This window comes from Rhipicephalus microplus, chromosome 3, assembly GCF_043290135.1.
Source record: "Rhipicephalus microplus isolate Deutch F79 chromosome 3, USDA_Rmic, whole genome shotgun sequence".
Taxonomy (NCBI): Eukaryota; Metazoa; Arthropoda; class Arachnida; order Ixodida; family Ixodidae; genus Rhipicephalus; species Rhipicephalus microplus.
This window is the reverse complement of record NC_134702.1, coordinates 167450146-167475838: the sequence shown is the minus strand read 5'-3', so window position 1 is coordinate 167475838 and position 25693 is coordinate 167450146. Positions and strand designations below refer to the sequence as shown.

Sequence of the window (25693 nt, the reverse complement as noted above, 5' to 3'; positions counted from 1 at the left end):
TCCTGGAACGAATTAACGGCCTACCCTCTCGTCTTTCTTGTGACTGAGTAGGGCCCGACCTAGGCTTGCGCAGTGACGAACGCCTCCGCTTCTTCCTTTTTCTGCGATGTTTGCAAACCAGCTCGGTATTATCGCTGCACTGCTGAAGCGTGGCGCTCTTGCTCTCATCAGCCACTGCGCTAACCATGCCTAAATTTGACAATGTCGAAAGGTCCCCCTGAGGCACGAAGAAGGTTTCCAGCCTCTTACTGGGCCCATTAGGGCTGCTGGCACCCTCTTCATCCACGCAAGGAGCGTCTTTCGACATCGTCCCCACCTCCAGACCGGCCACGGCCTCGTTCTCTACATCATTTACATGAATGCATTCGAGAATATGCGGGCTCTTCTCTGGCGCGATCTGTTCCTGTCGCGCTTTATGAGGCGCCTCAACTTCTGGCGCTTTGCGATGCGCCTCGCTTTCAGACTTCGGCCTGAGTCTTTCTTCCTTTTTGCTAACAGAGTTTACAAATCTCCTGATTAGCTCTGCTTTAATAACATCATAGTTGTTCGCGTGCTGCTCACTGAGTCGCGCAACAACATCCGCTGCCTCGCAGGGCAGAACCGTGAGTAGCTTGTGAGACCACGTGTCTCGCTCACACTTCAGTAGACTACACTTTCGTTCAAAGAGTCTAAGATACAGGCCCATATCCCATGATACCTCATATGGCTGCATGTACCTAGACATCTCGAACTCTGCCTCATTTTCGAGAAGTACTCCTTGCTGGAGTCCCATTCTCCTACGCAACTCATAGTCTTGTTTGAAAAACTTTCTCTTGAGGCCTTCTCTTTCGTGTTCACTCTTTCCTTTCATCTGAGCTGCTCTTAGTTTTCGATGATGAGATCCCATTCTTCACTTAGTTCCTCATCATCAGCCCCCAAATCATTAATCGCTTGAATGATTATGGGTTTTCGTGCCAAACCCTTTGTATCGATCCCCAATTCCTCACACAACAGCAACAAGTCTGACTTCTGCAGCTCCCGTAGGTCCATGATCGTACTGAGTGCTCGCTACTTCCAAAATAACTTTCCGAAACGGCGAAACTGAGTCTTTCGGCAAAGTTAACTACCAGTTCTAAAATTTAACCCTCTTTTAGAACCTGGTTCACTCAAAGGAAAAGCCAAGCACTCACCCATACGTGATCCATGTCTCGAGCCAACTGCTTCTCTTGGGCCGACTGTTGTTGTCACTTGTAGCTTCGAATCCCACCGCTTGCAACCAGTTGTCGCGGCTCGGGGTGCTGATTCGTATCCCATTGCTGCCACCAGTTGTTGCGGGTCGGAAGGAAGGTCGCTGGAGGATACGAAAACAAAGCCCGGTCTCTTGTGGTAGCGTGGTGTAGCTTCGGGTTGAGGAAACGACCGCTTACAAGATGGGGATACGAAGAACAAACAAGGTTTATGGCACTATTTACAAATATTTACAGCATAGAAAAACTTCACAAACCACGAGCGTGGTGGTTAAACCGTTACACAGTTCAGAGCCTTCACAAACTACGAACGTGGTGGTTGAACCTTTACTTGGTTCAGAGCGACGTCCTGCACTCTGCGGCGCCGTTATAAGCCCTGTCGGGCTCCTCCTTCTTCAGTGGAACACCAATCACACACACACACAACAGGTGAGGGGTACGAGCATGCACAGCGCACGTGAACATCCAATTTCGAGTCAAGATCACTGCACTTAAAGGTGGTGTCAGAGAGGCTCTTGCTCGTCGTGTATGTCGCTGGTCGAGGGGTCCCAAGCTTCGGACAGCAGACATCAAACGGTCCGCCAATCTGTCCGCTCAATTAGCAGGGCACTTTGGGGCGGCGGTCGCCGTTTCCTCAAAGGAATACGCTGTCTTTGTTGTCCCCTCTGGAACGGCTTACCGCTTCGTGGCGACGTGACGTCTCATCCGCCGGCTAGCAGGGACAATACCGGGCGGGCATAGGCATTCGGCGAGTCGGCTACTTGTTTGAGGATTAAAAGAGCGCCGCTCCCCCGTCAGCCCTCGACGCTGGTTCCAAGAAAACCTGGGTTCCAGGCGTGGGAACGCGGCCCGGCTACGCTTTTCAGCGACAGCATGGCGCCTACCGATGGCGGTCATAACAGCGGTCCCAGTTCGTATGGTCATCGGAAACATACATGGAGAGCATGTCACCCGCGTGTGATTAAATCGCTCGGTCGTCCCGTTGGTTTGGGGGTGATATACGGTGGCTGTTTGGTGCGCGATGTGGCATTCGCGTTGGAGGGCTTTTACAGCTTCCGTCAAGAAGAAACGCCCACGTTCACTGAGAAGTTCGCGGGGTGCACCATGCTGAAGGACGAGGTTGCGCAGAATGAACAAGCCGAATTTACTCGCAGTGGCCTCGGGAAGCGCCGAAGTTTCGGCGTGGCACGTAAGGTGGTCCATGGCTACGATGACCCAGCGGTTTCTATTTGGTGTGTATGGTAGGGGACCATACAAGTCAATTCCGATGCAGCCAAAAGGCCGAAAAGGAAAAGGCAGTGGCTGGAGTGGTCTTGTGGTTGTCCGAGGGAAGCTGTTCCGGCGTTTGCACAAAGAACATGAACAGACGTACTGCCTAAGAAAGGAGTATATTCCGCACTGCAGCAATATCGAATTTGTAGGCGAGCATACGTTTTCACTACACCTGCGTGGGCGCTTTGCGGATCCCCGTGGAAGGAGGCTCAGACGTCAGAACGTAGGTGGCGGGTGATTACCAGCAACAATTAGCGGCCATCAGATAGGTAGTTTCGCCGGTACAGAAGACCACCACCAATGGTAAAATGGCGAGCAGTTCGTCGAAGTAAACGGTTGTCGGTGCGTGGAGACGTCCGAGACAGGTACTCTAAGAGAGATGCTATCCATGAATCCTGGCGTTGCTCAGCGGACATGTCGGCATGCTCAAATAAAGAACATTTGCAGCTGCAAACAGACGCTGTAACATAATCGTGGGAAAGTGGCGAGCGAGAAAGAGCGTCGGCATCCGAATGCTTGCGGCCTGATCGATAAATTACATGGATGTCACAATCTTGGAGACGTAGTGCCCAGTGAGCTAGGGAACTAGGTGGGTATTTTAATGACGACAACCAACACAATACCTGGTGATCATGCACGACGTCAAATGGGCGGTCATATACGTAAGGTCGGAATTTCATGATTGCCCAAACAATGGCAAGGAATTCGTTCTCGGTGACTGAATAGTTCTTTTCCGCTTTAGTGAGGGTGTGACTAGCATAGAATACAACCTACTCATCGAAGCCAGATTTATGCTGAGCAAGAATAGCGCCGAGGCTTACTTCACTAGGGGCCGTATAGATTTTCGTTGGAACGCCTGGATCAAAGTGGCATAGGATAAGTGGTGATGTCGGAAGATGACGTAAAGAGGCGAATGCTTCGTCGCATACTGGGGACCATGCCGAGATGTCTTGGTTGTTTGAAAGTCGCTGCGTCAGGTGTGCGAATATGGTGGCGAAATTGCGCACAAAATGGTAAAAAGATGAGCAGAGGCCGATGAAGCTGCGGAGTTCTTTTAGTGTAGCCGGCCTAGGAAAGTCGGCGACAGCGCGAAGCTTGGCTGGATCAGGATGGTAACCATGCTTGCTAACAACATGCCCTAAGTTGGTAAGCTGGCGGGCAGCGAAGTGGCATTTCTTCAAATCAAGCTGCAGTCCAGCGTCTGAAAGACAAGTCAGGACGTTCGCGAGGCGGCTGAGGTGGGAGTCAAAGTCCTTCGAGAAAACGACGACGTCATGCAAATAGCACAGGCAAGTGTTTCATTTAAAGCCTCTAAGAATGTTGTCCATGAGACGCTCGAATGTGGCAGGCTCATTACGGAGGCCAAATGGCATCACGTTAAACTCGTACAATCCGTCAGGCGTCACAAACGCAGTCTTGGAGCCGTTGGCTTCATTCATAGGGACCACCGATAGCCGGATCGAAGGTCTAAAGAAGAAAAGAACTCTGCTCCTTGCAGGCAATCGAGGGCGTCATCGATTCCGGGCACCGTATAAACATATTTTCTCTTGATCTTATTAAAACGCCTGTAATCAACGCAAAATCTGATGCTGCCATCTTTTTTTTTCACCAGAACAACCGGAGAGGCCAAAGGGCTGTTCGAAGGATTTACTACGTCTTATCGAAGCATATCGTTCACCTGATCATCAATGGCACAGCGTTCAGCATGAGAAACTCCATATAGGCGCTGGCGCAAAGGTGCATGGCTACACTTGTCAATTTTGTGAACGATGGCAGACGTGCGACCCAAAGAAGGTTGGCTATGGTCAAATGACATCTTGAAGCAATCGAGTAGAGCCAGGAGTTGGGTGCGCTGAGCAGCGGGAAGTTTAGGGCCAATCGATAAGAAAAAAAAAAAGCCTCCGGAGATTAAAGGGGAGTGGTATCAAAGGTAGTGGTGTATAAGTGAGATGATGGCAAGTTATCAGGTAGGTGACTGGATGAAACAGAATCAATTTTCTCAATGTGACCGAGGACTTCACCTTGGAATAAATAATATGGCTGGGGAAGGAAGCGAGTTCGTTATATGAAGGGAGCCACGTGAGTTTTCTATGGTGACAGCTGCAAACGGGAGAAGGAAGCTTTTGCGAGAGCCCAAGGTGTCGGAGAAGACTAAGAGGGTGGTGACAGAGGGCGCGTCGTCGCAGAAGAGTGGCACAAGAACACAGAATAGAGGAGGGATGTGAGTGTCCGCGGCGATGGTGACTCGGGAAAATAGCGGCTTGAAAGCATGTTTTTCTGACGTTGGCGCTTCACACAGGGGCAGTTCACACATTGTCGACAACTCTAGTTTGGCACGCGCACAGTGAACGACGGCATGTTGAGCGCAGAAGTCCCAGCCTAATATGACATCGTGTGAACATGGGGAAAACACAACGAATTCGACTACATACAAAATATTTTGGATGACCAGTCGAGGTATGCACGCCGCAGAAGGTTGGATGTGAATCGCAGTGGCCGTGTGGAGAGAGACATCGGAAAGTGGCAGCGTAAGCTTCTTCAACTTGCGGCACAGTTCACCACTTAGCACAGACACGGAAGCACCAGTATCAACGAGCGTTTTCGCAGGTACACCATCAATATGCACAGTTATTTCATTATCAGGTAAAAATAGAGGTCTTGAAGGTTTTGATATGTGCGCAGCTTTTGCCTCTGGAACTGCGATGGTCAGTTTTCCGTTTGGGTGGGTGATGATCGAGGAAGCATCGGAGAAATAGAACGGCACCGTGATGAGGGCAACCGTCCTCTGTCGGAGCCGCGGTAACGTGGTGGCGACTGATCCGGCGTAGGGGGGGGGGGGGGGACAAAGACGACTGTGGTGCCTCTGGACAATAGTAGTCGTAAGTCACCTCACCAGCAGTTGGGTTGTAATGCCGACGACAGCAGTAGTGTGCTACATGCCCGGGAAGATGGCAGAAATAGCAAACTGGCCTGTTGTGCAGAATACTCCAAGGGTTTGTTGATGGTGGTGCGGGGTGGCGAACAGGAGGTGGGTGGAAATGGATAGGTGGACTTGCTGCGCAGACGAGACGCGACTGTCGAGCAAGATCTGTGACGGTTGGTAGCGACGGCGGCGATCGTTTGGCGACCTCAGCGTGAGAGGGGTGGATATAGGCGAAGGATGGTATGTGAGAGACAGGGTGTCAGAAACTTGCTCTTCAGTTGCCTTGTGGAGCGTAGGGGTCAGCGTGTGCGCGCAGGTCGAAACATACGGCACAAGAGACTATTGGCGCGCCACTTCTTCTCGGACGAACTGCTGAATTTGCTGCATTAAGGTGCTTTGTTCGGATGAAACAGCGCCAATGGTTAATGCAGATGTAGAGCTCGTGTTGAGGTTTGGACGTCGAGTAGAAATGCGCTCTCTCCGCAGCTCATCGAAACTCTGACAGTGCTGAATAAGCTGGGCGGTGGTTTGCGGGTTTTTTGCAACGAGCATGTGGAAGGCGTCGTCCTCGATACCTTTCATGATGTGCCACATTTTGTCAGTGTCAGACGCGTCGGAATCGATACGACGGCAGAGGTCCAGAACATCCTCAATATACGAGGTAAAGGTCTCGCCGGAGCGCTGCGCACAGCAGCGCAAGTGCTATTCGGCGCGGAGCTTGCGAACAGCGGGTCGGCAAAAGACGTCTGCAAAGCGCGTGTTTTGAAGGTTGACCAAGAAGGTATTTCCGCTTTGTGGTTGTTAAACCATAGTTCTGCCACACCCTCGAGATAGAAATTAAGGTAAGCGAGCTTGTCTGTGTCATCCCACTTATTGTGGGTGCTTACCATTCATACTAAGACAGCCAGTCTTTGGCGTCGTGGTCGTCCGTCGCGTTGAAAATCACTGGATCCCGCTGTCGTGGCGTTCTTGAACAGGTGACAGATGGAATTATCTCTGCAGGTGGCTGGGTCATGTCGTCAGGCATTGGTGAGGCGGGGGTTGAGGTAGGGTCCGGGAACGGAGTTCCCGTTTGAGACAACCAGCACTCTCCACCAAACGTAAGAATACTGCTAGACGCCACGCCGGAGTGAGGCAACCAGTTAATGGACCTAACAGCAGCTGCAGCAGCATAAGCCTCCACCACAACACACAACAAACACCTTCTTCGTTGTTTCTGTAGCAGAGCCCGTATTTGTAACTACACTATATATATTGTTGCGTACATGCACGAAGAAAAAGAAGCGTATACGGTGAACGCACTGGTCGCCCAGTGCGAGAGAGGAAGAAGAGGATCAGGAGGATCTTTAACCAGTCGGCCGCTTCTGAGCTGCCCCTCACGACCTAATAAACGGCCCCTTTCAACGTCTACCAGTCTCTTTCAAACGTAACAATATATATATATATATATATATATATATATATATATATATATATATATATATATATATATATATATATATATATATATATATATATATATATATATATAGTTACGAGTGACTGTGTTTATTTAAAGATGAGGTGAAATGGCATTGTGAAAGAGCAGCGTACTTCTGAGACAGGCCTAGAACGTTTCACCCAACCACACAGTCCAAGCGGCGCTCCACTACTCTTCTTCTTCTTCCGCGCCCCGTAGGCTCGCGCATCTTCGTTTCATTTCCCCCGGCGGCAGACGAAGCTCGCCGAGCGAGTTGAATAGGCCTATGACGGTACTGTTTGAGGCGGGCTACGTGAACAATTTGCGTAGTGCGCGAACGCCGGTTATTGGCTGTGACTCGGGCGACAACGTAATTCACGTCACTGAGACGAGTGACTATCACGAATGGGCCGGAATAGTTTGCTAGAAACTTTCGGTGCAATCCTTTTCTACGAACAGGAGTCCACAGCCATACGTAGTCATCAGGAGAAAACTCTACGCGGATATGCTTGGCATCGTAGCGACTCTTGCTGTGTTCTTGCGAAGACAATGTTCGAAGGCGCGCTAGTTGACGTGCTTCCTCAGCGCGACACAACGTCTGAGCGATGGACAGATCTTCCTGATGCGAGAAAGATATTAGAGTGTCCAGAAGATTTGTGGATTTCGTGCGTAAAGCAGAAAGAAGGGCGAATGTCCAGTAACTTCATGCTTGGCGGTGTTATACGCGTAAGTAAAAAACGGTAAGACGGCGTCCCAGTTCCTGTGGTCAGCATCAACGTACATCGGTAGCATATTCGTGAGAGTTTGATTTGTTCTCTCAGTGAGACCGTTAGTTTGCGGATGTTAAGGGGCGGAATGGCGATAAGAGGCGCCACAGAGGCGCAAAATTTCTTTAACCACATCGGCGATAAATTGTCGTCCACGGTCACTGATGACAACCCGTGGAGCACCGTGACGCAGTATGACCCGTTGTCGTGGCCGATGTCAGTGCGTCCGTTTCCGTGTAACGCGTTAAATAATCCACGCACACTATAACATATCGGTGGCCCGATGGGGTCTTAGGAAGGGGTCCGAGCAAGTCGATGCCGACTTTTTCAAAAGAGGATGTCGGTGGAGGGATAGGCTGCAAATAACCTGCCCGGGTTGTGGTGGATGATTTGGCGGCCTCACCCCCATTGGTCGCACCAGTTAGTTTCGCAGTGGTGGTGGCGTCCCCGAGCGGTGACGCGAAGACGGGGATCGCTGTTGGCGTGTGGGTGGTGGGGTAACGCTGCGGTCGGAGCAAGGCGAGTCAGCACGTGCTGCGTGTTGCCGTTAAAAAGAGCCCTGAAATGGTCGAGACTCGCCAGCAGGTACATAGAGCGTGTACACGTTGAATCGTGGAGCTCGCTGCTGGTGACGGTAGCAGTACTTAGCGATGTGCCCAGGTAGCCCGCAGTTGTAGCAAGTACGGGTGTCGCGTCTAGTCGTCCCCGACGAAGTAGACCTCGTCGGTTAATAAAAGCTGGGCGATGGTGGCCGAGGAGTAAATCGATGTGATGCAGCTTGCTTGCGTTCCTGGTTTTCGAGTGGTCCTTCACTCCTTCGTTCGAACCGATTGGTGTAACTCGGGCGAGGCTCAAAGTAGCTCTGTCGCATCCGAGGTACCAGTGGTTCACGGGGCCGTTGTTCGAATGCGCACTGATGGCAGACACCGGCGGTGTCCACAGCTTGCAGTTGAGCAAGTTCTTCCTTAACCACTCGTCTTATAAGAGAAGAGATGTCGTCCTGCGATGGAAGGTTGACACTTCCAATCGTGGGCACATTCTCAAGACGTCCAAATTTCGCTAGGACTCTCCTCTCCTTTAGCGCTTCAAACGCTCGGTAGTGTCTCCTTAGGTCGGAAGGTGTGTGTAAGTCTTCCGTAGTGATAAGAATTGTACACGTCTTCCGCAACTCCCTTGAGCAGATGACCTACTTTATCTTCGTCACACATGGTCGCACTCACGATTCCGCAAAGCTTCAAGACGGCTTCGGTGTAGGTGGTGCATGTTTCGCCAGGTAACTGAGCTCTGCGTGAAAGCGTTTGCCCCGCCTGCTTGACCTTAGCTGTTGAGTCACCAAAACACCTCTTCAGCTCGTCCACGAAAATGTCCCATGTGGTCAATGCACTCTCATGGTTGTCGAACCAAAGAGACGACGCGGTGCCGACGAGAAAAAGCACCACGTTCTCGAGCTGCTTAGCGGAGCTCCAGCGGTTGCTGTGACTCACTCTTTGGTAGTGCTTGAGCCAGTCGTCAACATCGTCATCCGGCTGCCCCGAAAAGGTTCTCGGGGCATGCCGCAGAAAAGGTTCTCGGGGCACGTTCCGGCATGCCGCAGTGAGCTTGTCCTGGCGGGTGAGCGTGTTGCTCATCAGCAACGAGGTTGTTATGGCCTGCTCCCGCGTCCTCCATGTTTGGTAGCTGCGGTGGCAAGCCTGCCAAGCGTCTGCTCCGTCGCAAAATCGGTAGAGCTGGGTCGTCCAGATTGATGTACCCAGCACCTCCACCAAACTGTTACGAGTGACTGCGTTTATTTAGAGATGAGGTGAAATGGCGAATGGCGGTGTGAAAGAGTAGCGTACTTCTGCGACAGGCCTAGAACGTTTCACCCAAGCACACAGTCCAAGCGGCGCTCGATTACTCTTCTTCATCCGCGCCCTGTAGGCTCGCGCATCTTCGTTTCATTATATATATATATATATATATATATATATATATATATATATATATATATATATATATATATATTGTGATGAGTGAGACAGAGAACAAGATACAACACCCGATCCTGAGCTAGCTGTTCTTATTCTGTCTTCTTCCTCTACCTTCTCTTAGCTGCCCACGCGCCGAAGCCCCAGCATCTTTCTTGGTCATGACACTCGGCCATGACTGCGCGCGCGCGGAGCTGGCGGCAAAGTTTCTGGTGGACGGCACTGGCTGCCTCGAGCTGGTCGCTCGTTCGCACGCCACGATGTCTTTTGAAGAAGTGCTGTGGACTCAGGCGGCCGGTGCTGGCTGCCCCGTTGCGGCCGACGTTCTCGGCCACGATTTGGTCCCGGTATCTGCCAAAGGTAGATCTGACGGTCGATATAGTGGCTGTATCTCGGAGGTCGGCCTTGGCCACGCTGAAACTGGGTGCCAGAGTCTTACACAATTCTCTCGTGAGGTCGAGACTGGCTGCTGTCTGCATCTTGAGCGCCAACTTTCTCCTCGTGATCTTGGTCAGTGACACCAGCAGTGGTTACCTTGGGCTCTACCGGCGCCATCACCGTAGGCGGTTCAAGCATAGGCGATGCTGGTGTCTCCACTTGCCTCAGTAAAGGTGATATTGGGGCAGGTTTCTCTGAGCTGTATGAGGACTGGTATCAGCCTCTTCCACTGACATGATGGCATCGCGTACCGGCGCGGGTACTGAGAGCAGCAGTGGCGTGTCGCACCTGCGTCTGGCGTCATTCGAAGGACAGGCGGAGAAGCTTTCTGCCGCGCGGCTGGAGGGCTCCGAGAAACCTTCGAGGTGTTGCTTCACTTCATCTCGGTGTGCGAATGGGGTTGCGTTGGTGAAGGGCAATGAAGCACAGTCGAGATGATTCTCTGCGGCTGTTTCGAACGCCCTTCAAGAGGTCCGACTTTGGTAGTGGCCTCTGGTTGCAGCGAACTTGCTTCGGGTAGCGGCCTCTGGCCGCAGTGAACTTGCTTCGGGAACTTCTCGTGTGGTAAGCTGCAGCGCACAGCTGCAGCCTCGAGGTGGAAAGCCTCTGGAGCTTGCTCCTCGATACTGGCCAGGTTGGACGGGATGGTGGTGGAGAGGTGGTAAGTATTACGACCGAAAGCAGCTGTGAGCTTGCCGCTCCACTCCTCCCATGACTGCTGCTTCCAGCCTTCATACCGGTGCCACGCCGCTGCACCTTCCCGAATACGGTCCACAGCCACGGTCCATTTCTGAGATTCCGTCCAGGCCTCGCGCATTGCTAGCGCGTTGACGGTTGCCACCCAGCTGTCGGCGTCGTTCCAGACCCCGTCGAATTCCGGCAGTTCGTAGGTGGACAGCGATGGTGGGGCGGCACATGAGAATGCGGCTACCACTGAGGCAACGCCATCGAGCTAGTCTGAGAGCTGCAGGAGGGTGCCCCAAAGTTGCCTGCGTTGCTCCAATGGGCTTGCCTCAAGGTCGTGCGAGGCAGCTACATCCAACACGGCGTTAGTGGCACGCAGTTCTGGCAACATTGTAGGAGCTCGCTCGGAGATTGACGCTGTCAGCTCATTAGTCTTGACGCGGAGCAGCGCGATGGTACGCCGCAGGTTCGCGGCGCTGTCGTGTGTGAAGTCCGAAGCGTTGGTGATCGCGGTCTTCGAATGAGTAGCGGTTGCAGCACTCACGCCGGTAAGGTTGACGTGCAGAGAAGCCTGGACGGCGTTCCCTGGCAGCTCGTATGTTGAAAGAGTGCGGCAACGGGAATGTAGGCCATAAGAAGCGTGAGCGGCATTCCCAAAGGACAGGCGCCGGTGCGGATCCCTGCCGCGAAATGGTGGCAGGGTGTCAATAAGGTCATGCCCTACAACCCCAGGGGAGGCCTGGACGCCGTCCACTGGTGGTTTGAAGGGTAGCTTAAGGGGCGGGTGGGACCCCATTGCCAAGGAAGCGTGAACGGCGTTCCTCGATGGAGAAGCCCGCACTTCCGACGAACCACGAAGACACGTACCGGTGGCTTCCCGCAGAGGGTTCACTTGTCGGCTTGTGCTGACGACAGTATCCATAACCAAGGACGCGTGGACGGCGTCCCTTGTGAAATGGTACCGGTAACGGGTACTGCAGCCACCGAGGAGGCCTTGACACCGTCCCCGAACGGTGGTGGCAGTGGCGTAAGGTGAACAGCTGCCAAGGAGGCCTTGACGCCGTCAAGGCCTCCAGTGGGTATATATCAAGGCCTCCCTTGATATATACCCACTGAGCCACAAAGGAGCATGTCTTCTAATGTTAGAGGGCAAGCTATTTATATCTATCACTTACCACTGGTGACGGGCATCTCCGGGGGTGTATCGTGTTTCAGCATTACCAGCAAAATGGCGCATTGAGCGCGCATCGCCACATCGTCACAACACGGGGGCGCGCGCTCTCATCTCACACGCGTACTTTGCCCTGCAGAGAGGATGGGGTGGACGCTCAGTCCCGTGTCCTTATCTCTTGGTGGGGAGGATCGTAGGTCTTGGCTTACCTTTGGCTTTCACTGGAACGATTCTGTTGTATACTTACCGGGCACACAATGGTCACTGCCATCGTTGCACAGTCTCTGTTTGCGAAAAGAGTGCGCTTTTCAGACGCAGCGAAGTGACAACTGAGGTGCCTATTCACGTTCATCTGTACCTGTGAGTAAGTTTCGTGCGTTATTTGTGCGCGAGAAACTTGGGCACGCGTCGACCTGCTTGCAATTCTGCACGTTAACTTCCAATTTGTTGCTATCGCGTTCATTGCTTCGCCTTTGCGGCAGAGCTGCAACTTTTTTTTTTAACTTTCTTTGCCCCTATACGCTGTTTCCTAAACTATTAGAGATGCGACTCACGTACGTGTTTCAAAGAGCTGTCAAGGTGCAGACCCCAGCTTTTGGCCATGAGAACACTCTAAATGTACTGGCAAAAATAAAGAAACAGGAAGCAGCTAGCAAAAGTAAGGCGTGCCTGACATTTATGTAAGTGTCCTCTGTGATAATTGCAGCCTCATTGTACGACGAGACCACTGGTCATAGGTACTTGGTGCTCTCTGCTTGCAGGACATGTACAGAGTTGTTTACCTCTATCTGGTCGTTACTAGTGCTTCATGCCTTCTACACTCTGCCTCGTTAGCTGATTATTCAACATTTTTACCGAGTTTCAGCTTGTATTATCCACGAGAACATGCATACCGACATTATGCGGCGAGCCATCTGCTAAGCTATAACATTAGTTGTCTTTTTTCTTAAGAAGACTATTCTCAGTCAACCCCCCAACTTCTCGAATAATTGCACTGCCACTCTTTGCCGAGGACCCCTGTCTGCGATTTCACATTGAGCAACACTCTTGTGTCGTGTGCACGGCAGAGCAGATGTAACGTAAGGGTCGCAGCGCCCCTTCCGCCGATAAGTGGCGAAACATACTCAGAAATTCTCCCATTGCTCTCGCGACAAGTGAAAAAGCCACAAGAAAAAAAGCGCAACCCGGCTGTGGTCCCCAAAAGTAAAAAAAAAAAAAGTCGCTGCCATAACTGCTCTCCAGTCACCGCAGCCAGGCAATATGTACAAGTAAAGTTTTCCAAATAATTTTTGGTGGTTTAACGTCTCAAAAGCACGGTATGGTTATGAGAATCTCCGTATAGTAGAGGGCTCCGGAAACTTCGACCACCTGGGGTTCCTCAACGTGTGCCCAAATTAAGTACGTAGGCCTCAAGCATTTTTCCTCTATCGAAAATGCTGCCGCCGTAGCTGGAATTCCATCCCGTGGCTGGTGGGTCAGCAGCAGAATCGCTTGGCCACTAAATCACCGCGGGAAATTTCTCTAGCATCTACAAGCAATCTTGGAAACATTTTGGTGCGCAGACAGACAAAAAGCGAGGAGATAAACAGGCGCGAACATAACAGCTTATTGCCTTTTGTTTTTTTTTTTACCTTTGTGCGTGCGCCAAAATGCTTCCAAGAATAACCTCAAACCAACTCGCTCAGCTTTCCATACTAATAATTATATATACAAGCAAGCCTCAGTGCAGTGGACACTATCGCGGCGAGAGTCGACAAGGTTAGGATATCACGGCTCTTTTAGTTAATCTGCATCGTGCACCCAGCCTAAAAAGAAATCTTTGCTGGAGGAGATGCTGGTTGACTATTCACGTCATTGTTTAAGCGAACCACGCGTGAATGACAGCAAGTGACTCAGATGGTGCCGGTATTTTGCGAGTTGCAATCTTCCCGTAACGCTGGACTTGACATGCCAGTGCGAAGGCACCCTCGCCATACCAAAACCGAAATGGGTTTTTAAAGGTAGTGGTATTAAAACTACATTTTCCGAGCCCGCACCCCGTCAGAGTTGCTTTTTTCACCCGTTATGCTATGCGTTCTGGCGCTGCCGTCAGACTGAAAAACTTGACTGTGCGATGATTGTAGACCCGTGTTTTCATTTCTAGCAACAAGCTAAAAATATTTAAACTTCGCGTATGTACTCCTTGAAGACGACTGGTCCCAAACTGTTACCACACCACACGCTCGTCTATTGTTTCAGCCATGTCGCCGCCAAGCTTCCGCCATTTTGGACAAACTCGGCCTAAGTGTGGTGTGTGCGAGACTCAATTTTCGCTGGCACACGTATCACAGCCAAACGGGCTGCGATTGAGTCATCTCTCTAGTGAAGATGTGTTATTCCAACCAGTTCCGGAATATTATTACTATCATACCAGTGGCTATTCCTTGTAACCACCTGAAAACTGGACTCGCTCACTGCCTTCGATCTCGGAAGTCCAGTGGGTGCGGCAATATATTAAGTCCGTGGAACTCACCGAGTACTTTGTCCCGTGACGTGTATCCTCTCGCAGGCAACACGCAAGTTTTGAATGATGAATGAATGATCTTCATTTCACACATCTTAACACCTAACGATACTCCGGGTTAAAAACAGAGCACCTGAAATAGCCTCCTAGCTCGTCGTTTGGCACAATGATAGTCTCTTATTAAGTATAAAATATGCACAAACTGTATGTGCCACAGCAAATGGCTAGTGCATGTCCCATTGTAAGTGTACGTAACAGAAACTGTAACAGTGCTGATTATTATAATTTGACGCAGCGCCGCGGTGGTTTAGTGGCTAAGGTACTCGGCTGCTGACCACGCAGGTAGCGGGATTGAGTCCCGTCTGCAGCGGCTGAAATTTCGATGAAGGCCAAAATGCTGTAGGCCTGTGTGCTCAGATTTGGGTGCTCGTTAAAGAACCCCAGTTGGTCGAAATTTCCGGAGCCCTCCTCTACGACGTCTCTCGTAATCATATGGTGGTTTTGGAACGTTAAACACCACACAGATTTATATATATATATATATATATATATATATATATATATATATATATATATATATATATATATATATATATATATATATATATATGTATATATATATATATAATTTTTTATACATTTCTGCGCACACTGTGACTTCAACGGCTACCGCACGTTCACGTCTGTTTTATCTCGTGTATTCGCATGTTGCGTGCAATGCTAACAGAACGATCTACAATGATTGTGAACCTTCTCGAACAACGAGGCACAGTTTCTCTGAGCAATCCTGACCCATGCTTTGTGGGTGAAAACTGAATCAAACAAAAGTTAATATAGCCCCGCCGCGGTGGACTAGTGGCTAAGGTACTCGGCTGCTGACCCGCAGGTCGCGGGTTCGTATCCCGGCTGCGGCGGCTGCATTTACGATGGAGGCGGAAATATCGTAGGGCCGTGTGCTCAGATTTGGGTGCACGTTAAAGAACCCCAGGTGGTTAAAATTTCCGGAGTCCTCCACAACGGCGTCTCTCATAATCGTATGGTGGTTTTGGGACGTTAAACCCCACAAATCATTCAAATCAATCAAAAGTTAATATAAGAAACGTGCGTGCCGTTGCCTCCCACCCCCTTCTGAAGAAGTAACGTCCGGAGGCTTAAAACAGAACACGGGGGGTGGGGGGTGGAGGGTGCATGAACAAAAATAACAATAAAGAAAAAACATACAATAATAAATAAGTACAAGCACTAAAGCACAGTAACAGAGAAACAAGTACTACAGTGCTCAGGTTGGTTAACACGCATGAAACGGCTTGAGGCGCACGACATGAACGACTTCAGGTCGTGCACGGAGCCATTCCCAAGAGGGCATGGCTAAGGCCCCTATACCTTCGAAAAAGTACAGCCTTTTTTTTCACCTGCACCGCTTTCTCCTCTCCCAACCGGAGCTTCTTGTCTCTTCGGGTGGATGCGGCGAATAACCGGTTTTCACCGATCGGTGCCATGTTGGATGCACCAAAGCGCCACTGTGTTGCTTGTTCTTTATCACCTACATTATCTGCAACGCCCATGAAGACATGTAAAACCTTAAAAAAACGATTACAAACTGCGCTGCAGAGGACATGCATATCAGAACGGCGTACTGCGTGCACAAGTCATTTGACAGGCAGAGGAGAGGTAGCATGTGAAACGTCCTGTAGTTCTGAGCGAGCACTTTCATGGACATTGTTGACATTGCTGCAGTTGTGAAATATCGAGATAGTTTGTACACACGGGAACTACTCCTTCACAAACGGTGGGACTTAAGACACCACAGCTGCGACCTACATATTTTTTACCGGTCATATAGTTAGCGTGCAGAGTTTATATAGTTAGCGTGCAGAGTTTACTTAATTTAATTTCAACCTGTTCTCAATAAAATCAGTTATGTATACCAGCACGAAATACACAAGGAAACACTATGCTGTGGAAAGAAGTTTAAACGACATGCAATTCGCTACAATTTGTGCATGACTTGCAGCAGCTCTTCTGCCGTAATATTGATGGTGAGCGCGCCCAGTCTTGCTGAGAAAGTGAACGCAGAAGAATCACTACATAAAGCCGTATGCGAGGCACGGCACACGGCTTTACAGAACGGCTGTAACTAATGCAGCAGCGGCGGCGTGCCACCAGCTCGAAAGCAACCTGCAAGCTCGTGGCACGTTACAGGGGAGCCACTGTCGCAAGCGAAAGAGAAACAGCGACGCGCCGAAGAAGAGGCGGCGAAGGGGAGAGCAGATGGTGGTACTTTTACGAAGTATAGGGGCTTACGAAGTATAGGCATGGCTAGTTGGCGATGGTTGGCTAAAGGTCGGCAACCAGTTGGTGTCTAGTTTCGTCGGCGACACAACTGGAATAAGTGGTCGGGCCGTGACTGGCCATATACCACGTTGGCAGCTGGTCGACCAACCTGCTTGGCCCGACGTCGTCGTTTTACCATCTGCCAACGCCTCTTGGACGTGGTCAGAATTTTTAGGTCGGTCACATACGCAAGCTCGGACGAACACGCTTGTCCGTCGTGTAAGCAAATACGCACATTACTGCTACAAAATTCCAGCTTAAATTGTAGGTATGCTGATACCCTTTAAGTCAGTCCAATGTGCAATGTGCTAGCTATAAATTTATGCTTACACATAAAATTCAAGGAAGTGTAACAAAAGAAGTCAGTCTAATTATTCCGCAACCATAAATTCAAACTTTTCGCCTTTTTTACAATACGCAGCTGTGGCCTAGATCCTTGAAATAGTAGTGGCGGATGCAACCACTTGGACGGCTGGCTTGACAGGTGAGAGCAGCTATAGCACTAGGACAGCATGGCTCCAAGATCGGTGAGTAAATATTCTATGATTCTTCGTAAAAGAAGCTTTAAGACGACGCAGAAAGCACAATGTCGTGTTCTGTGAACGGTGTTAATCATGCGTGACCGCCAAAGAAGCACGGCCGATGCATTCTCGCCTGCCTTTATATAGGCACTCCCGTGCAGTGATCATGTGAGGCTTAGAGTTGTAATGCTTTGAATGGCACGTAGCAAATCTTGGTTAACAGAAAAGCGTACAATAGACGTCAGACTCTGCCCAGGCAGCACTGCGAAAAACACCGCTACCAGCCTCCCTATCGTCGCGCTGGCCACAACTGGGTCGTGCAAAGAGAGCTATGCATTAGAAGGAGCATAAGCCCTCATCTTTTGTTGTTGTTGAGGCACGGTCCCTGATAATGCAGGACCTGGCAAGCTTCTCACGTGAATCGGACGCCACTTTAGAAAAGTAGGAAGATCAAAGCTAAATACAGATACAACGCCAAAAATGTTTCAGTTTATTTCGGCGTGCTGCAACTCGCAATTTAGGTGCAAGTGAGCGTCGCATGATGTTGAGCTTGAGGCAAGCACTGCAACGTACATTCTGTAACGCTTGAAAGCGTTAAATCTGAGCGTAAACAGGATGCCAAAGCGATGAAGTACAGCCGTCGGCAGCTTTAACTTGAACGCTCCGATGCGTGGCGTCGGCCCGCTTGAACTGGGTCAGTACCTCCAAGCGTATAACATGATATATGCTTCCTGCAGTTAACAACAGATGTAGTGCGCGTTGGTTTCACAAGTAAATTTCTGTTTCCAGTCTGCCTGACCGGCGGGTCGACTGCACTCACTTGACATCTCGTTTTCGCCACGTTTCGCTCGTGGCTATACGCACTCGGCAATGCAGTTTACGAGATCTGATGGAAGCGCCAGAACACACAGCCTTGCGAGTAGGCACAACAAAACCGAGTCTTCCGATGCGCAACCTAGCGAGTAAACGCAGCAAAACCGAACTTGCACGTGTGTATCATTTTCTTTTTAGTTGTGAGCAAGGGGGTGACGTACGATTATGTAAGCGCCCAGGAAGCGTTCTTTGCAAACGTGCCAAAAAGGGCACTGACACTTCAGCTTGTCGCTGTGTTCAGCGAGCGTTCAATTTTCTTAGTATCCCTGGCGGTCGGTACCAACAATGCTGAGGCGGCCAAAAGAGCTTCGTTGCCCCTCTGGTTCACTATCGGGTGCCTATACGTTATCGCGCGCGCCCATGGCGTTCATTGCTGTATGCTTATCTCGATAATGAACCATTGCGTGTGACAGCTTGCGCGCCTTACGAGTTTGAATTCGCAGCAAGGAATCACATCTATAAATAGCAGAGCAAATGCATGTTCACGGCATTTGTAAAAGTTGTACAGAAAAGAAATCTCAAATGCTGTGGCGTTGTTAATGTTTTGATTCGGTAATTTTCAGACAGCGTCAATTGAACTGTTCTCGCAATTTAGAGTGTGCCTTTCTGTTCGATTCATTCTGCACGGAAGATGTCGTATGGCGCGCTATGTTTGTGCGTATTTTCAGCAAGAACGAAGCATGGATACAACGCAAACAAATCAGTTTTTGTGCGTAGTTATCGCATAAAAGCTTAAGCTGCCTTCTTAACTTAAACAAGTCGTGGTTTTGGGACGCTAAACCCTAGATGTTCTCACCCGCACAAATGTTGTGCTACAGGACCGCATATTCCGTGAAGTGCGAACCGAGAAGGAAGGTACACTCTAAGTTTCGAGAACAGTTCGATGTATACGCCGTCTGAAAATTACTGAATCAGAACGTGAACAACGTCATTGCACTTCAGATTTATTGTGAAACGTTTAGAAACAACTTGAATACGCGTTTCCTCTGCTTTTTGTGCATGCGATTCCTTTTGAGCAGCATCTGCAAATGCAAACACGAAGGGTACATAAGCTGTCGCACGCAATGTTCATTGTCGAGATACGTATAAGACAACGAACGCCGTGGGTGCACGCGATAACGTGCCACAAGCGAAACGTGGCGAAAACGGGATGCGAAATGAGTGCATTCGACCCGCCTGTCTGGCAGACTGGAAACAGAAATTTACAAGTGAAACCGACGTGCACTACATCTATACTTAACTGCAAGAAGCATATCATGTTAGACGCTTGGTGGCGCTGACCTCAGTCCAAGCAAGCCCAGGCCACGCGTCGGAGCGCTAAAGTTAAAAGTGCTGACGGCTGTACATACGCGAGCAATGCACCTTACGTTCAGCGGTACGAAGTTCATTTTACCAGGCAAGAATGAGCCCGGCGATTTTCGCTTTTGCAGTTGCATTCTCCATCCATATGTCGCTTCTTCTGCGTTGAATTGTTTTATTCCACATGCTAGAAAATTCTGTTGACGGTTGCATTCCCTTTGTATATACAGCGAATGGGAATACATGGTGTCAACTTTCTGGGTTTACAACAAACGGCAAAATCAAGAGTGCGTGCCAGTTTGGTCGACATGGCGTTAGTGCCGCTCAAGAGTCGTGACGGCACAAGTGTGAAGATGTGCGATGCGTGGTAGCGGTTTCTTCACACACATTCGCGTTGCTCGATTGCATTGTGTTTCTTCAAGAAGTCTGCGCAGAAATGTGACGTCGTATATCGCAACACGCCGGTGGTGAGTGTCGGTAGAGCCGTGGTTTTCCGCCACTCGCGCTTCCGTCGGCAGCAGCGAGGCTGTATGCGGACACGCTTTCGACACCGGGACCATCAAACACGCCAAGGAAATTTGATTCGGTGTTGGTAACAATTTTTCAGCAATGTCATCCTGTTTTGATCTTCAAAATGCCCTGCAACACTTTTTCAACGTGGTAAGAAAACGGTGCACTTTTTCAACATAGAAAAGGGGAGGTGCAAAGCCAGCCCCATACATTGACACAATGGAGAACGGGGAGGGGCGCTGCGACAAACACTTGCCTCCCCCCCACCCCCCATATAAGCGCACGCTTATGGCTCGAGGCACACATGACACACAACAGTCTTAACACTTAACAGTCTCGAGACCCGTTGCACCAAAAGTTCGGTCGCTGCTTTACGGATGCTCCGCCGCGTTGGTCTAGTGGCTAAGGTACTCGGCTGCTGACCCGCAGGTCGCGGGTTCGAATCCCGGCTGCGGCGGCTGCATTTCCGATGGAGGCGGAAATGTTGTAGGCCCGTGTGCTCAGATTTGGGTGCACGTTAAAGAACCCCAGGTCGTCGAAATTTCCGGAGCCCTTCCTTACGGCGTCTCTCATAATCATATGGTGGTTTTGGGACGTCAAACCCCACATATCGATCTATCTAGCTGCTTTACGGATGCAGCACCATATCTGCGAGTGACGAGATGGGCGCTGTGGTTCTAGGCACACACGGTACTCTATTCACAGTCTCAAAACCCGTTGGCACCAAAAGTTCGGTGGCTGCTTTACAGACGCAACACTACGTCCGCAAGTGACGAGATGGGCGCTGTGGCTCGAAGCAATTAAACTGCTCAGTCGCGAGACTCGTTGGTACTAAACGTTCAGTCGAATGCAGTACCATGTCTGCGAGTGACGAGATGGGCGCTGTGGCTCTAGGCACACGCGGTACTCGACTCAGTCTCGCGACCAATTGGCATCAATTGTTTGGTCACTATTTTACAGATGTAACACTATGTCCGCGAGTGACAAAATGGACGCCGTGGCACGAGGCACATGGCTCACAGTGTCGGGGCCAGTTGGCACCAAACGTTCGGTCGCTACTTTACAGATGCAGCACCATGTCCTTCAGTGACGAGAACCTCTGCAGCGTTCGCGACACGTGTTGCTGGTGTTGCAGTTCTTTGGCACACCTCGGTGACTCCATGCCCAACAGCTCCGAGAGGAAGCGTACTTTGCGGTCGCACTCGTCGAACGACTGCCTCCGGCGCGCTGCCTCGCGGCCGATCACTGCGCTGCGCAAAAGAGAGCACAGGGATTGTGCCGGTCCGTCGCACGCCACGTAGAAAAGTAGGGCACCCGCGTAGCTCAGAGCCACGTTGGCCACGAAGTCCCGAATCTGAAAATAAGAAAGTAATAATGCCGGTAAGAAAAATACCTTTGGGCCTCGTGTATTGACACATCCCCTGTATTTGCCCCTGTCAGCTTCTCTGAAACTTTGGGAGCTCCTGCTGTAAAACGCTAACCATATAACTCAACTGAACTATTTAATAAACTTGACTTGACTTGAATATATGGTAACGTTACCAATCAGCTACTAAAAAATTTAACTTCAGCTAAATAGGTCGGACGTATAGGATTGGACGTAGTTGAAAACAAACTTCGATCAATCGGCGCTCGAGTCGTCGTGGAAATCGCCGCTGCCAAATTTTGAAAAACAGGCACAGCTAGATGCATTGTGGAGTGGCGACGCCGGTTTCTATTTTCTGGCGCCAGTATCCAGTAGCCTACCTGCGAAATTTTTCGGGAGATGTAGGTTCGTGGGTGCGTTTGTATGTTTGCATAATGTATGAAAGAAAAATTTTGACAAATTTGAACACTCCCCTCTCCCCTGGATACCCCCCTGCCAGCGAAGTGTTTGGGGCGTCGATGCGTTGCGGCGTCATTTTGACGCACCTCGAAGTAGCGACCCAGTCTAGTTTCGACAAATAGTTTTCTTTTCACTTGAGATTACTGATGAGTTTCTCAATAAATTAAATCGCTCTGCCTGTTACACTGTTGGCAATGCCATTTGAGGACTGCAGCATAATGGGGTTAAAAATGCCAGAGTTTCCCTTTATTGCAAACGAAAATGATTGTTGTCCGCCTGTCTGGAGCGCGCGCGCACACACACACACACACACACACACAGGGAGAGAGAGAGAGACAGACAGACAAAAATATCTATCTGTGTGTATCTCACAAATATTTCACAAAAAAGTCTATCCGGGCCAAGGAACAGGATGAATTTTTTTGCCAGCTGGGAAGCGTATACTTTCGAAGAGCTCACATGGACTTGCCTTTTAGCTTCGTACATGTTACTGACAGGCCAGTAACATGTGGGCTCTAACAAGTACCTAGAAAAAAAAAAAACGTGTGCCTCTGATAGGTGGACGTGAACAAATTTCACAAGCTCGCCCCCGTGATTTTTTGATGGGCCATGGGCGCAAACATGTGATTTGGAGGTCATGCCGACAAGCCACACAGGAGCGATGGTCATATCTTTTGAACTATCACAACTATCTCGGTCATTCCTTATTTATCCCCTGATGTGTGATGACAGTGTACTTGTTCTTGTACTTGCTCGATATCCAAAACGTTTTGTATTTACCATCAGTATTTTCTCGACACTTGTTCACTCATTAGAGTCTGCTACTACGTATCTAAGCTTTTGAACTCGTGTTTTTATTACACGGTCTACACTGTCGCAGCAGTATACGTAATCAATGGTACAATGGCGAAAAAAAAGGCGAAGCGCATTCAGCTACTACAACTTGACGTATGATCCAAACTCACAACAAATGCTTGAGCAGTCTCGAGATTGTTGCGTGCTGAGAGGACGCCGAGCATGACGATCATCCAGGAGCAGAGGTAGGCACCCAGAGAAAGCCTTCCCAATGCGGCAACAGTACGGCAGCCAAGAACGTCGTGGACTAGTCCTGAAAAAAAAATGAATAGACCTGAGCAAGGTTTTCAGATTATGGTGATGAAGAGGCATACTTGACGCAAGTAGCGTATGTGTCGTAACTGTAATGTATGAGATATCGGATGGTATCTAAGCACCTTTGCGGGGACGGCTACGTGCTCCCGCGCTTCCGTAGGAACGACCACCCACAACAATTACGGGTGCCTTCTCTGAGCCACAGTGAACGTGCGACACGATGCGCATAACGACTCATATATCGCTGCAGTGTAACCTAAATGTTGTCCGTGAGGTGTTCGTACGCGCTAAAATATTGTCCTTGCTCCAGCATCCACATCAAGCGAACTAACAGTGTCGCTGTTGGTGTTTTGAGAATGAAGAGATGAAAAAAAAAAAAGCAATTGCGTCAGAAGACGTTGGCGGCTTAGGTGAATGTTACCACGACGTGAGGTTGGCTCGTTGTGGTCAGCACCACGTGGTCGGCAAAAGTAGAAGGCGCTACCATATATTGGCGGAATGAAATGAGCGAGCAGTTCATTACTGTTCAGTACAGAAGCAGATAACTTTTTAAAGAAATGGCCTAAGAGACGATGCCCAATTCTGTTGTGTAGCAGCCGGTTACTGTAATTCGATCGAATTTAGCTCTTTACTTCAGACAAGAATGCCTTGTGTCGCTGAAGTGTATTTCTTGGCTTTCAGACAAGGATGACTCCTTAGAGGAAAGTAACACTTGGTTATTTTCTGTAACATATACAAGTTAGAACGAGCTGTACCAGATTTCCATGTTGTGGCGGCCCACAGCACGTAGGCGATGGCCGCGCACCAGGCGAGTCGAATACCCACGATGAACAGAACCGAGGCGGCCGCCGTTGGGGCGGGGACCCACGACTTCCAGAGGCACGGGTACAGGGCGCCCCAGATCAGCGCAGCGGCTGACAGAAGCCAGAGGACACCACGGACACACTGCGTGATAATTACGCCACTCATTACCGGTGAACCCTAAATGACACAGTCGTCAGACACCTCCTCCCATCACCATGTCATCAACAACGCAGTAGGTCACTCGTGACACAGCGTCTCTTTGTCTGCATTTTGTAAGAAATGACACGCCGTTCTTGATTTTTCTTACAGTATGATTGGCAGCATCACATATCTGCGAAGAAACTGGAGAGATTAGGAAAAAAAACGCTAAGTCATTGTGCGAGGAGGAGCATAAGATAACAACTCTGGTGACGTACAGCGACTGGAGGGCTGTTTTAAAGCTCCTGAAGTAAGGCCTAAACAAAATATGGTACTTGACAAGCACGAACTGAAGGGCTAGTTGGTAATTTATCTTAACTGAGGGGGGGCGAAGAATTGTAGTACGAAAGGAAGACACCTAGACAGTGCGCTGCGTCTAGGTGCTTTCCCTTCGTACTTCATTTGTCGCGCACTACAGTTGAAAAAGCGCAAAGAAACTAGCATACACATACAACTCGCAGTGAACAATGCGAGATGACAAAGCAGCCACTGCGTTGGTGGTTGACATGCTACCTAGCTTGCGCTTGCTTGTATTTCGGCCTCCTGACGTTTCTCGTCGTTCCATGCAGCGCGTTTATACGTGAATAACCCCCGTATTCACTAGGCACGCTACCTTGATTCGAAAATGTCGATTACAGATCCACCTTCCGGCAAAAATGTGCGCTACATATCAGCGATAGCTGGCATCATTTTGTGAGAACGCGCGATGCATCAATTTAGTCGAGTGGCACCTCTGTGGTCAGTTCTGTCAAATGCAGGCTGGAATTCGAGTTCAGGCTAGTTTCCAAATAGGGGGGGGGGGGTAAATCACGTGACTAATCGAAAAAAAGAGGCACAGGAGGCGATGATGACTATAGTTTGGTTTCTGTGCTTGCTTATAGTACTTAAAAAAACGTCAACAAGAGCAACGAAGAACGTCGTTCGCATCGATCGAACTAATATCGAACGTCGATCGCCATCTTGTGCACTGTGCATGCATGCACAGTGTTCACGGAGTGAAACCTCCCGCCGAGTATCACCACTGCTGAAGTGACAGGTAGTAATTTTCACGCCTGGTTGGCACACTGTTTTAGCTGCGGGATATTCATGAATTGATAGCGGCATCCATCTTGCGTCGAACGCTAACGGCAACAATCCTCCCCCAGCTTTTTTTTTCCAGTAGAGTGGGATAAAACGCCGTAGAAAACGAAACAGGAACCCAGATTTTCGTATATGTCATATTCGTGCTATCGGTACAATTGCTGCATGGTCCTATACCACAAATAGCTTATTCTTTTCTTCTTCTCTAATCATTAGAAGTTATTGCACAGCCCATATCACTATCGTGGTTAATGTTTAGAGCTATGCAATTTAGGGCTATGTAACTCGCATATTTTATTTCTACATTCCAGGCTACACTGGCGTAACTTTTACTGGAGCGTCTAAATCAGAGCCAACATTATCTTTAGAGACTATATATTGTTATGATGTACTGTCTAACATTGTGTGCAATTTGCATAGCATAATTCAAAGGCACCCAGTATTACATTAAAAGAAACAAAATAAAGTAACACGTAATTTTATGCGAGTTTCAGCAATGAACTGCAAAGGGCGTATAACATATGGCGTATATTCTGCGTTCAGTCATGTTCTACATTGACATGAAAGGGATAAAAATCATGGGCTCTAAACGTGTGCGCAACTAGTTTTCTGGTCGTATTCATTTAAATGAAAGAAAAGTAATACTTTTGACGTTGGTTCTGGAACACGGAACGTCCAACGACACATTGTACGTCGTATAGTGCCTTCACGAAAGTTACCAGCCATAAT

The 25693-nt window shown here is 49.5% G+C and overlaps 1 protein-coding gene across 1 annotated transcript in view; it reads right to left on the bottom strand.

The window, feature by feature from the left end:
* Positions 1–20622: 20622 nt before the first annotated feature.
* LOC119170644 (nose resistant to fluoxetine protein 6) overlaps positions 20623–25693 on the bottom strand; it is an 87138-nt gene continuing 82067 nt past the window's right edge. The window contains exons 14-16 of the mRNA XM_075890471.1: positions 23638–23827; positions 22738–22880; positions 20623–21301 (exon numbers count right to left, since the gene is read on the bottom strand). Coding sequence (XP_075746586.1) covers positions 21008–21301; positions 22738–22880; positions 23638–23827 — 627 coding nt within the window. The 3' untranslated portion in view covers positions 20623–21007. The remainder of the gene's footprint in view (positions 21302–22737; positions 22881–23637; positions 23828–25693) is intronic.